We start from the raw sequence: 13,792 nt of genomic DNA, 5'->3' as shown, positions 1-13,792 counted from the left end.
CTTACTCCACCCTGAGAGAGCACATTGTCCCTGTTTTTCTCTCCAAACAGTAATCCAGCTGTGTGGCTGTGTTGTACAATTTATAAACAGACACGTTGCCTCCTGAGTTTAGTGTCACCGACTCAGCAGAGTTGTACACGGAGGTAATTGTGCTATCATCCATTGGCTGACCCCAGGTCAGCCGTGCGGGCTGAAAGGTGAAAGGCTACAAGCTTGTTTTTCTCCACGTCCGTATCTGCTAGCAGTCCTAGCTTTTCCACATCTATTGTAGCCTCCACCATCTCCTTCTCAGCAGCATGCACACAAAAACGTGAACATAAATTTTCTTCTTCATTTTAACGTCGGAGATGATCTACAGGTAGGAGTACGCGGTCCGAGTGGCCTGATAACAAATCCTTCAACAAAAACACGTAAAAAGAGAAAGAGGCTCTATCCAACCCATTAGACCCCCTCCCCTTATGAATCCACACCAGGAGCATCCCCTTCCCCCTCCCCTCCCTGCTCTTCCTGCAAACTTTTTTTTCATAATAAGAAAGGGGATGCAAAGCAAGAGGCGTGCGGTCTCAAACACAGAGATGACCTCGTGGTTTCTTTTATACATGCAATTAGGTTTTATGCATGCAATCAGAGCACTCACCCTGTTCTCGTGTCTCTGTGTTTTATCTTTTAGGTGTGTCTGATGTGACGCCAGCGGGCTGGCTCAGGGAGCACTATTTCAGTACGATGTAGACACAAAACATCAGGCAGCAGAAAAGTCTGAAGAGAAAGCTGAGAGCCGGAGAGAGAGCTCCAGGAGGGGGAACGAAAGCTGAGCTGGAACGACGTCAACAGAAGATAAGGAGTGAAAGAATTGTGGAGGAAAGCTGTGAATCATTAACCTTTAGCCTTTTGTTGTTGCTCCTGTGAAGAGTTCACTCTCTCACTGCCGCTGGGAAAGGATCGCAACTTCAGCTCTGTTCTGTACCCACAATCCACCTGAGACACACCGAGCCACCGTCAGCATGTGCCATGTGATTGTCACCTGCCGCTCCATGCTGTGGACCCTGCTGAGTATTGTGGCAGCGTTCGGCGAGCTCATCGCCTTCATGAGCACTGACTGGCTGGTGGGATATCCTCGCACACCCGATGCCGTCTTCGGCCCCCATGGGGCCACCGCAGCCGGCGAGGCCTACAGGCCGACTTTAGGCATCTACGGCCGCTGCGTAAAGCTGCCCCACACACATCGGGGGGTACTGTGTGGACCGTACGCCGTTCACTTTGGGGAAATAGCCAGCGGGTTCTGGCAGGCGACTTCAATCTTCCTGGCAGCAGGGATCCTACTGCTGTGTGCCGTGGCGTTCATCTCCGTCTTCACCATGTGCTTCCAAAGCATCATGAAGAAGAGCATCTTCAATGTGTGTGGACTTCTTCAAGGGATTGCAGGTGAGATTAAAGGCTGTGGCAGTGTTAAACAAATATCAATCGGAGCTCATTGTAGAGCTCCAACGTTTTTTTTATAGAAACAGGTGATTAAAGGTGCAATTTGCAAGATTGACATCCTGTGGTCAAATGTGGGTACTGCAGTTAATTTTTTAAAGAGCAAGTCACCCCTACCAGATTCTTACTCAACTCCCACTTCCTGTTTGAAAAATGCAACAAATGCTGTTGCTTAGCAGACCAAGAGGGTGGAGCCGCTAACAAATACACACACTTACAACATTGTGACATCATAATGTACCATCTAACATCATAGTGTGCCTCTTAGCCAATAGCGATGGCAGATTTAAATTCAAACGCGGTGCAGAGTTTTTACCTGACAACGGTGCATCGCTGACAGTTTTAGGCAGAATATTTAACTGAAATGAACTAAAATGCCGAATTATTGAACACATTTGTCTACAGCACAATCAGACACTCATTTATATAGTTTATCAGCAAAAAAATGTTGATTTGGAGTGACTTGCTCTTTAAGCAAAACAAATCTCTTTCTCACTCCCGTTCGTTCAGTTTCATGGCAGTGTCCAGTTATGGATCAGCACCAGAAGATTCGAGATTAAAAGCACAAACGAGTCATAACAATAAGTTGATAAGAAGACAAATCCATCGACAAATACAGTGTCTGTTGTTAGCAATCTTGGGTGTTTTATGGCAGGGAGTACTTACCACACTGAACCAGTTCAGTGGCCTAGTGGTAGAGTGTTTGCCCTGGGACCGAGAGATCGGGTTCAAGTCCTGGTCGGGTCGTATCATAAACTTGCGACCCAATGCCTCTTCACTTGCTTCAGAAGCAGGGACCTGAAAAGGCTCTACAGCCTAATAAAAAAAAAGCTGGTTCTGTTCTGGGGACGAGTGTGGAACCGCTGGAGGAGATAATGCAAAGAAGGATTCTCCAGAGAATCAAGAAAATGATGGACAACCCTGAGCATTCTCTTCACAAGACTGTCCGACAAAGGAAGAGTGTCTTCAGTCAGAGGCTTCTTCAGTTTCACTGCAACACTGACCGCTACTGGAGATCCTTCCTGCCAACAGCCATTTGTAATATACAACAACTCTTTGATGACTTGATTATTATTATTATTCTGAGCTACTACAGCAATCAATTTCCCTCTGGGATTGTTAAAGTATTCTTGAATTGAATTGAATTGAACTGAATTGACACTCAGCATTAATGGGTTGGAATAGGGGGGTTAAACCACCAAATGGTCCCCGAGCACAGCTGTGTCTGCAGCTCACCACTACCTGGCCTAGGGGATGGGTCAAATGCGGAGAACAAATTTTTCTACTTGTGGGACTTTAGCAGTATGTCCTCAGCATTACAGGAATTATGATTGTTTGCCTTCTTGCTGTTAGCTTGATGTTACAGTTCTGAAGAACTCATCAAAGGAGTTCAAACGCAATGATTGACTCACTATTTACTTCACACATACATTTCACCATAATATCCAGTTGTTGGTAGTAAAAAGCAGCTTGAGATATTTTAGAGCAGACTATTTGCTTCTAATTCACAATTAGCATTGTTAGCTCAATGTTAGCCTCTAGCCTGCTTCACCCGAGTAAAACAAAAAGAGTCTGAGGCTTCTTGGGGTTCAACGGTACAATAAATAACTTCTGGGTCACTCCTGTTTACTGGCGTTGGTTCTTTAAACAACTCTGGAGCATTTTGGCTGCTGGTGTCGAATTACAAAGGCCCGTGCTGCTGTGTTAGCTTGCTGCAGATTTGGCAACCGAGTGTAAACAGGAACTACGTCCCACTTTGGTTTACTTCAAAAGGAGAAGAACTGACGACCCCCCAGCCTGTTGAGAATAAAATCTGTTCCTTCCAACATGACTGAGACATTAGAATGTTTCGAGATTATTTCACAGTAGAAATCTTACAAATTGCACCTTTAAGACTTGGAACAATGAAACAAGCCCTTCATAGACAAACCTATACTGTGATCCTGCAGGACTTGTTTTGCACCCTGACATAAAGTGATCTACCCCCACTGAGTCCAAACCTTATTGTTTCTGCTCATTCCTGTGGCATTCATCAAGGTAAATGAAAAGCTGCCCTCAGCTAAACACTTCATTACGAGCGCCACAACTCCCACTTCTAGAATTATGTGTTTTTATTCCCGCTAAGCTGAGAAGGAGCTCGTACCCAGACAGGCTCAAAACAGACGGTTGCTTTGTTGTTGTCACCCGGAACAACCACCTGAACGTTTACACAGTCAGCTGGACAATCCTTTTAAAAGAGATTAAGTAAGCATGCGTATCAGTGTTTTATGTGTAAAGGGTGTGTGTCCTGTGTCTGTGGTTTGGCTTCTGAGGCCAAAACTCCAGAGAGGAGGCTTTATAAACATCCCTGCTCACAGACTGTTGCTCTCAACCCCCCGGTGATTATATCTATCCTCCCCTGCTGTTGTTTATCTGATTCGGGGCCAAACAGAAAAGGTGGGTGGATGGTGAAGGACAAGCCAAGCTGTAAACTTAGGTTAGCTGTTGAAACTCGTTCAACTGGTGAGTGATGGACGGCTTTTCTAAACGAGCTCCCAAGCAACGAGCTTTAAAAGTTTATTTCAGATATATGCATGTCACTGTGCGTTATTGTATTTGCTTATGTGACTGTAGCTGTATGAGTTTGGTGTAGAGGTTGTAAGTTATTGTGGAGAAGCTGGGATTGGGTTGCCATTAGGCTCTTTTGTGACTGGTCAGTAAGGAGCTTCAGAGCTACCATGGAAAATGAAAAATGATTGGAAATCAAGACTCTAAAACTTGCTGGAGGAGAATCAGTACAAATTTCTCAAGCGTTCTGCTTTTGCATGGCCCACTTGGAGTTTACACTAAGAGCATTTGTCATTTCAAATTAGATTCACTGGAAATTCAGAAGAACGCCAAAAACAAAACCACTTTAAGACGGATTCCAACGTAGATTCAAGGAACAATTCAGCAATTTTTTAGATTAAATAAAAGCAGATTTTAACATTGACTTTGTCAATGTTTGCACTTGATGGCATGTATTAGCCAACCAGTAACTCTGTTAGTTGGTTGGTTGTTTTATTTTTATACATATATATTTAAATATATAAATTTTTTTTATCATGGTGTGTTTACTCTTCTACAAAGAAGCCAATAACATTCAAGACCAGGATCAAATTAGATTACCGCTCCATACCTTTCAAACATTTATCAGTTTACCAGGTTGCGTACATTAGAGGCAACCAATATTGTTTTTTCTGTTTTTGATACTGATGGCCGATACGTACTAACTGATTTTCATGGCGGATATCGAGACATTTTCCACCTTATTTTCATGCTAAAATGTCGCTATTAACATCGATTGATGCACAAAAAGCTGAATCAGTTTTTGAACTCTGAATTTAACTGTTAAATCCTAACTTTGTTATGCAGATGTTGTTAGTGAAAGTAAAAATACAATTAAAGTCAGCAACAGCGCCGAGCTGCCCGAGGATGTGCCTGACTTTAAATCGACTTTACTAAGGACAAATATCAGCCGACCGATATATCGATCTACCCCTAGCGGGCATTATTATTTTTCATTATTGTTTATAAATAAACATGTTTATAAGAAGGGATGGCAGCAAACTGCTTGACTGATTCAAAAATCTACAAAGTAAACACAAAGCTTTCTGCCTCTATAGAAAGATTCTGATCTGAATAATGAACATCTGCTCGCTGAAATAAAAACTAGATAACAGCTAAATAAGTGACGTGGTTTATTTTCTATGATGGTTTTGTCACATTTTCCTGACGTTGGAGCTTTAACTTCACCTCCTCCGTGACGAGTTGTTGGAGTGCAAACTGGAACTGCAGCCTGAAACGATCCCTCTCGGTGGATGAGATCACTTGGAAGTAGCGTCGCACCACGTCTGTACTGTTTACTGATTAGTTTGAGTCTGTAAAAAAGCAGCTTAGACCAGTGGAAAGATCCAAGGCTAAACCATGAGTTGGCAGATGTTTTTATTTTATTCCTTTAAGGTAAGTGCTCTTTTGAACAGCTAAAAACCAGCTCGTTGACCTACAACAATTATGGTTTGAAAAGAGCGTTACATCACCTAGGAGGCCCCGTGAACACAGATCTGTTAATGAAAGAGGGAAACGGCTCTGCTGAGGCTCATTGCTGAGGGAGGATAAGGATGTGGCAGTGGAAAGGGGGTCGAGAGGAGCTTCAAACATCTGAGGAGGTGGGAGGGTTTCCTTCACACAGCATTAGCTTTTCCAGTTCATCCATCACATCCAGAGGAAACCAAGCTGCCGCCTGTCGTGTCGCTTCGGATGTTTTGTTTGGTTTGTTCTTCTTCCAGTATCAATTTTAATCAGTCTTAACCTAACTGCCATCTTTCCATGAGACTGGATGATATCACTCAGAGTGAGATTTACCAAAGGGACTACCACACTGACTTTTAACTAATGATTACTTCCAGAACACCCACCAACGCTCCGATAATGAGAAAACTGGAGCCAGACGGCAGATGTTTGGGAAAGTGATTGACCTCAGATGGGAAGATTGCAAGGCCGCTGCCAGAGATAGTCGCGTCATGGTGCTGGGGTGACTCCCGGGCCCGTTAACCTCCTCCCGACAAACCCCAGTGTCACTTGGACCTCTGTGACACGTTTCCTAAGTCGCTGTGCCTTGCATCATGTATAAGTGACCGTTAAAGCTTGACTGCTTTAAAGAGTTCTGTTGAAGTTGAATTTATGTTGCTGAATGGCTAAAGCAGACTTCAGCTGAGGGTCAGAGGGTTAAACTTTGCATCCTGTCGGCGCTCACTGGTGAGACTACATAGGAGTGAGTTTTGTGTTTACAGACATGCAGCAGTCTTTCCGCTTCACTAAGACGGCAAACAAACCCAGCGTAAAACCGTCTTGATTCTTGTGCTTTTGGTTTAGTGTGTCGTCACTGAACGTTCCTTTCAGCCGTGAGTCACGGAGCCTGTTACAGGTTTAACCACAGAGCATGACTAAGCTCCAGCCTGGAAGGAAAGGAACAAAACACCTTCTAACTGGAATTTAAGTGGTATTACTGATGTTATGTCTCATAAGCAGGTTTGTGAGCTGCAGGCCTTTAAAGGCTGCTCCTGTGTGTTATGCTTACACTGCAGGTGTGGTTGCTTTTATACTAATGGTTAACTGCAACAGAAGCACTAACAGACTCTATTAGGAACATTATTGCCAGACTCTTTGCTCTGGAGCACGTTTTTTTTAATAATGTTGCTCCCTTTCAATGAGGAAAATATTTATCCTATATTTGGTGTTTACAGTTGAGTGGTAATATGATAAAACTAGGGCTGAACGATTACTTGCATATGCAATTAAACTGCAATGTGACAAAAGGAGACTTTCTAATCGCAAAGGCTGCGATTTGACTGGCAGCGAGTGGTTAGCGCAATGCTAATATACATGGAAGAACCCATAGGGATGCTAATGCTAATATCGCCGATTACATCCTTACAAATTATGAAATAGGAACGTGCCAAATGATTACATTTTCAATTTCAATTCAATAATTTTATTTTACTCAAAATTTAAATATACAAGCTTCAAATCAGAATACAATTGCCAACCAGAATATAAGCATTCGAGTGAAATAGGGGAAGGAAGAAGAAAAAATCTTATATGACCTACCCCCTTTAACTAAGACAAGATAAATTACAAAAAGTACAAAATAGCCTTATACACAAAAAATAAACCACTCTCTTTCTTCCACAAATAATATCAATACTAAAACATTAATCCTCCATCCTCAACTCACCAAATCATACGATTTTAGCATTTTATCTTTATACATTTTTTTAATTGATCAGTAGTTGTACATTTTTTAATTCATCATCCAGGTTATTCCATAATTTCACACCATATATTGAAATACACATTTGCTTTAATATAGTACAAACAAATATCCTTTTAAACTCTGGTTTCTTTCTACTCTTATCATTTTTTGGGATCAAAACAAAGAACCTTTGTAGATTAGTTGGCAGTAAATTATTTCTAGCCTTAAACATAATTAGTTAATTACATAATTAGTAAAATTTTCAAGTAAACTAAGTCTTTGAATTTCATAATTTTAGATAGAACAAAATATTTGTTAGTATGTTCTCTCGGATTTGCTCTGGAGTCTAATAACATATAAAAACTGCTATCAATCAAATAAGCACAGACAGGTATTTTAGTAAAGCTAGAAAACCGTAAGAGACTTTAACACCACAGAGATTTTGCTAGGAGCAATGAACATAACTGAACTACGGAAGCTCTGCATGGACAAGACGTCAAAAACTCTAAACACAAAAGACTTCAATAAACGGAACACCGTTCTTTCCTGCTAATACATTTCACAGTTGATGCTAATACCAATGTTCCTTCAAAGGATTGCAGCTTCAAACACGAAGTTTTTCTTTACGTGTGAGTGTTTTTGTATATATAAACAAATAAACTTGTTGATGATGTGTAGATAAATATGTAGATATATAAACTTGTTTATATTCAGTACAAGTTACATAGGTTTTTTTGCTTCCATTAGTTGAAAAAAATGAGAAAAGCCCCTTGAGAAAATAATCATGAATTGTCACAATTGCAATATTGAACAAAAAAATTGCAATTAGATTATTTTCCTAAATCGTTCAGCCCTAGATAAAACTTAATTTTATTTGGCCCTCGAATGCCAGATCTTTGATCTTCTCGGGTGGATAAGCGTTCATATTTCCAGATTTTTTCCACGATGTATTCTTCAATCTGTTCTGTGTCTGCCACTAAATATCTGTTTGCTTTTTGAAGTGGTAAAGATGGTGCTGTTGACAAATGAAAACAGGAATCAGCATCCAGACCAATCACAAGCTTGCGGCCTCCATCTCTTTCACCAGATACTTAAAACTGGGGGCACGTCTCTGTCTTCCTCCGCAAGCCCGTCAAGGACTCTTGCGTCAAAGCATATTGGCATTGGGTGTGACCGTCCCGACGCAGACGGAAAAGTATAAATTAGGCTTTAATCTTTAAAAGGAAACTAGGCCGTTTTGTCTTGCTTTTAGCACCCTCTGGTGTCCGTCTGTAGAGCCAAAAACAAAACACCTCCTTGCTGTGTGTTCATCTTTTAACACCTTAATCTAACAGCTGGAATGTCTCCTCAGCCTTCATTAATGTCTACAGGAGTGATTCATCACTTAATTCAACAAATCAGCTGTGCTCATGATCCAAAACATGCAGGAAGCAGACTGCATATAAGTCCCAACAGAGCAGCCTGCCAGTCTGAAGTTGCAAGTGGGATATTCTGGCCATAGGCAGTGATAGGGGCCAGGCGGCCTTTCATTAACCCTGTAAAGGGTCATTTTTGCACATACTGGCTCAAGAAAATTATTTAGAATTATGAAAAAGTTCATTAAACACCCCATTATACATCACACAGCAGCTCTCCTGGTCCTCCGAATAGTGTAAATTGCTGTACTTAGACAGAATAAAACTTTTACTGCGGATGCTTTTTTGCACTGATCGGTGACATCATTCAATGTCAAAGCAGTCGCGATATGCTGACGTCTGTGCAAAGTCCTGTAAGGACTGAAATTGTATGGAGACAGCTGAGAGGACCGGGACATCTTGTCTCCCCGACAGTTTCCCCCTTGCAGAAATTACGCTGAAGATCCAACAATGGAAACACTCCTATTGTGACATCACAATAAGAGATTTTTTTTCTCATAGGAACATGCAATTTCTGATTAATGGTTGTTATTCACTTTGGAGTGTTTACAGATTCTGTAGTGACCATACGGCAACACAAAAGGATGCAAAAAGGGAGTTTTACACAATATGTCCCATTTAAATTTAATTAAATGAATCCATCTATAGGCCTTATGATTTGAGTGTGTTTCATAGTAAAGATGTCAAAGCAGCTGAAAGAGATCTAATCAGTAATTCTCCTAGTTTAGAGTCTGGATCTCATTTTTTCCCTGGAAAGAAGAAAAGCATCCAGGTTTAGTAGATTGGTGGAGGAGGATGGTGGTGGACAGGTCGCTGTCGGATGGACAGTCAACGCAGACAAGAGCCAGCACAACGGAAGTAGTTGAGGCTGGACGAGGGAGGAGCCCAGCAGGATATTAGGTTAGAAGGTACAGCTTTAAGGTGGAGGAGGTGGTGGGGCCTGAGTGAGTGCAGGGGGGGGGGGGGAAGGGGGGGGGGTATTTGGAGGATCGAGAATTAAAACCATGCCTTCAATCCATCACCAGGGCTGGTCTGGAAGTCGGGGCCATGCAGCAACATGTGGAAAGAATTTATGACCTAGTTTTCATTTCCGTGTTTAATATGATATCGGGAGCTTTCAGGGAAAGGAAGTGAGGAGAGGTTAGAAGAGAAGGAGAGCTTCACCTCTTTGTGTTAACGAAGCAAGAGGCAGACTCAGGCATGGAGCTGGGTGGAAACCGACCCAGCTGAAACCCTCGTCACCATCTGGCTTATTTCTCTTCAGTAATCGTGTTACTGTAAATGCTCCTCCTGGGTTCTGATTGGTCGCAGGCTCTGCGTCTGGCCAACTGACCTATCAGTGGAGATGATGGAAACCTCGTGAGATTCTATTAGACGCAAAGCCTGTCCCATCTGTAAGATGTCCATGTGCTTCCAGAACGTTGGAAGTGGGTTACTGTTACACAGGAAGTGACCCCTTCCTTCCACTGAGACTCGGGATGGGATTGGGGGGAACCCCGGCTTATCGGCTACCTTTTCCTGTTGTTCTCCGCTCTGCCTCGATGAGATTGTGTGTCCAGATTCGAGCTGAGCCACTCTTTCCTGTCAGACTCAAGGTCCTACTGTTTTTATCTTCAGTCACAGGTTAAACAGGAAGTAATTCCTGCCTCATGCAACTTTTTATTTGGTGCTGCCATGGCGTTTTTTTTTTTTTCAGGAAATGTTTTGGTTTAAAAAAGAAAAGACTCAGGTCTTTCTGAACAGGAGCTTTTTACAGCCACCCTCAGCAGCACAGACACTTCAGACACGACTGTAAGAGTCAGTGGAGTGAGCAACACCATGACTATTACCGTTATTTTTACCAAATCTTACTGTGAATATCAGGAGTTTGGGACCCATCTGCAATTTAGGCTCACCTTTTCTGTCCCCTGACCACTTTTACGTTGATAATTGATTATTCAGGAAGCACCACTACTCGTTCCTCTGTATGTTTAAAGCGGTTGGGTGCTCACACTGATCCAGGTTCTGTTGGAGGTTTCTTTCTGTTAAAAGGGAGTTTTCCTCTTCACAGTCGCTACATGCTTGCTTAGTAGGAGAACTGCTGTAAAGATACTGACACAACAAGTCAGTGACTCGATGCAATCTGCTGGGTTTCCTTCTGGCTTTCCTTCCTTCCTGGGTATATTTATGTCGATGGTTTCCTTACATAAGAAACTTTTAACTAACTGACATAATGAACTGGACTCATTGCACTGATAAGTAGGTTCAGTTGGAACGTTTACTTAGTGTAATACTTTGAGACAATTGTCGTTATAAATTAACTGAATTAATTATAAACATGAGAAAATGGAACATTTGTTCTTTAAATCAACCATCGAACCCCTAAAAGTTGTTAGTGAATTCTTTGCAATTTGCTTATTCTTGATTTGCTCTTCAGGGCCATCAGAAAAGGCTGGAGTATCTCTCATCGTCTTCTGGTGCAAAACAAAAACAACAACACGTGTTTTTCAGGGAGACGAAGTGAAGAGCAACCAACAGATGAGCTCTTTATGACATTTGTGCAAACCCAGAGAGCAAACACTGCCTGCTTTGTTGGATTTTTCATTCTTGTTCCTTTGTAATGTGGCTTTAAGCGCAAGAATTCTTAAAGTTAACACGATGTGGTTTCTTCAGATGAGGAAAGCTATTTACGCACAACGCTAATTAACAACAGCACCAAACAAACAGACAAAAGCTGTCCTGTAGACATTCAAAGTCCCTGTTTGTCTCCGTTGGGAGACATTTGCTTTAGACTGAGGGATTAGACTGCACAACCACACCAGACCATCATTAAAACGATAATTCAATTCAGTTTATTTATATAGCGCCAAATCATGACAAGAGTCAAGGCACTTCACACACGTCAGTTCATTAAGCCAATCAGTATAAAGTTTCCTGCATAAGGAACCCAGCAGGTTGCATCGAGTCACTGACTAGTGTCAGAGTCTTTACAGCAATCCTCATACTAAGCAAGCATTTAGCGACCTAAATAATTACTAAAACAACAATTTATGAACTAATAAAAGTATTAAAAATATAAAAAATACAATATTATTAAAAAATAATCCAAAATTTCAGTCAAAACACCAAATGACCCACTCACTCCTCCCACAAACATTCTTGACAAAAGTAAAATAGTCTGTTAAAAATGAACTGATTGTATTAATTCAGCAGCTCTAACTTTGTGGGGCTGTTTCAGTGTCCTGATTTAAATATAATGTTAAAAATATTTATTTAGCTCTAAATTTCCCTCAAAAAGCCAAAAGTTTCATGTTAATAAATCATAAAGCCTCTTGAGGGATGCAGGGGAATGTTGTTGGATGTAAGAACCACAGCGCCCTCTAGAGGCTGGCTGTATGTAAACAACCCTAAAGCTAACCCTTTGTCACCCTCTCTCTGGCAGGTCTGTTCCTGATCCTGGGTCTGATGCTGTACCCCGCTGGCTGGGGTTCGGACAAGGTCCAGGTGTACTGCGGTCAGGACTCGGCTCCGTACCGGGCCGGACTCTGCTCCATGGGCTGGGCCTTCTACACGGCAATGGGAGGCACCGTGCTCACCTTCATCTGTGCCGTCTTCTCCGCTCAGGCCGAGATCGCCACCTCCAGCGACAAGGTCCAGGAGGAGATCGAGGAGGGCAAGAGCCTGATCTGCCTCCTTTAGGCTCTGATGACACTTTGAAATTAGAAGGAGAAAAAAGAAGCAGATCCACCTCTGCTGCTCTGTTACTCGCGAGTCCGGCCTGTGAAAACGGAGGCGGCTGCATGGTTTACCACTAAAACTGACTCTTATTTTGTCTCGTGTTCGTGTGGGAGAGATCTGCAAGTGCCGAGTTTTTATTTCTCAGTCTTCTGACACTAGAGGTGCTGTGTTTGTTCTTGTATTCATGTAAAGCGTGTGGGTGCCCAGAGGGGCTTCGTCTGCCACCACACGCTCTGTAAATAAATATGATTATATGTATTTTGTACATAGTTATGATTCCAGAATGATGGTAATCTTTTATCCTGGCTGGGCTGATGATGTCACTCTTGCCACTTTTGGGGGAAAAAGAGGTGTTTTTGTGCCAGCAAACCTGGACTGCAAACTGTTTGTCACGTGTGAGTATTAACTCAACAAGAGAACCACTACTCAGTCAGAATAAGCAGCCTTGAACTCAGAGTGGATGTCTAGAGCTGGCAGAATGTACTATTTGAATGCCTAAAATGTGTTTTTAGACAGCTGAAATGTATTAATGGGAAGGACTGCTCACTTGGACTTCAAGGACAAGCAAAGGAAGCTCTGGGAAGGGTCTGGTCCTCGCTGAACAGACATCCCGTAATCTCTGCACACAGACGTGGACTGGAGCGATGACGACACAAACAGATGAAGTATTGCTGTTGCTAGTACTGTCTGCTTTCAGGGAGTGTGTGTGTGTCAAGTCATAGATAGTCTCTTATCTATTGGGATTTGTTTCTGCCAAACAAATAAAGAGAAGGGAAAACTAACAAGGTCTCAACTTGCCGTTTTTCCTTTGAGAGGATCGCTTCGTCAGAGAAGAGAGATGAGGTGTCGTGGGAGGAGCAGCCAGTGTGGCTGAGAGACCTCCGTCTGGCCCTCAGAGGTGGGGGTGGAAGGGTGGGTGATGATGTTCTCCCCTGATGCACCATGGACGTCCTGTTTCATGTTTTACCTCCACAAGGCTACTCCGATATATGTAACCAGTGAGTTAGAGAACGAAGTAAGAATTAATTATTCAAATCACCTCCGTTTGGAGAAACTGATCAGTTCTTATAGAACAAGTCACCAAGGGGTCAAAAGCTCTCGGTTTACCGGTCGATCTTCATCCCCACCCTCATCTACGGTCACGAGCTTTGGCTAGTGACCGAAAGTATGAGATCACAGATACAAGCAGATGAAATGAGTTTTCCCTGTCTGGGCTCTCCCTTAGAGAGAGTGTCTGTGAAGAGCTTGGTCAATCGGGAGGGGCTCAGAGTAGACCCACCTCTCCTCCACATCAAGAGGAGCCAGTTGAGGTGGCTCAGGCATCTGGTCAGGATGCCTCCATGGTGAGGTTTTTCCAAAGGAAGACCCGGGACACGCTGGAGAGACTATGTTTCTCAGCAATAACCTTATG

The 13,792-nt window shown here is 42.5% G+C and overlaps 1 protein-coding gene across 1 annotated transcript in view; it reads left to right on the top strand.

The window, feature by feature from the left end:
• The window catches only part of lhfpl2a (LHFPL tetraspan subfamily member 2a), a 79,278-nt gene extending 66,115 nt beyond the window's left edge, over positions 1–13,163 (top strand). The window contains exons 3-4 of the mRNA XM_015943127.3: positions 671–1,422; positions 12,086–13,163. Of these exons, the coding sequence (XP_015798613.3) occupies positions 1,002–1,422; positions 12,086–12,342 (678 nt within the window). The 5' untranslated portion in view covers positions 671–1,001 and the 3' untranslated portion in view covers positions 12,343–13,163. The remainder of the gene's footprint in view (positions 1–670; positions 1,423–12,085) is intronic.
• The last annotated feature ends 629 nt before the right edge of the window (positions 13,164–13,792 follow it).

This window comes from Nothobranchius furzeri, chromosome 6 (genome assembly GCF_043380555.1).
Source record: "Nothobranchius furzeri strain GRZ-AD chromosome 6, NfurGRZ-RIMD1, whole genome shotgun sequence".
NCBI classification, from domain to species: domain Eukaryota; kingdom Metazoa; phylum Chordata; class Actinopteri; order Cyprinodontiformes; family Nothobranchiidae; genus Nothobranchius; species Nothobranchius furzeri.
Note: the sequence above shows the minus strand (reverse complement) of the source record. Positions and strands in the feature narration are given on the sequence as shown.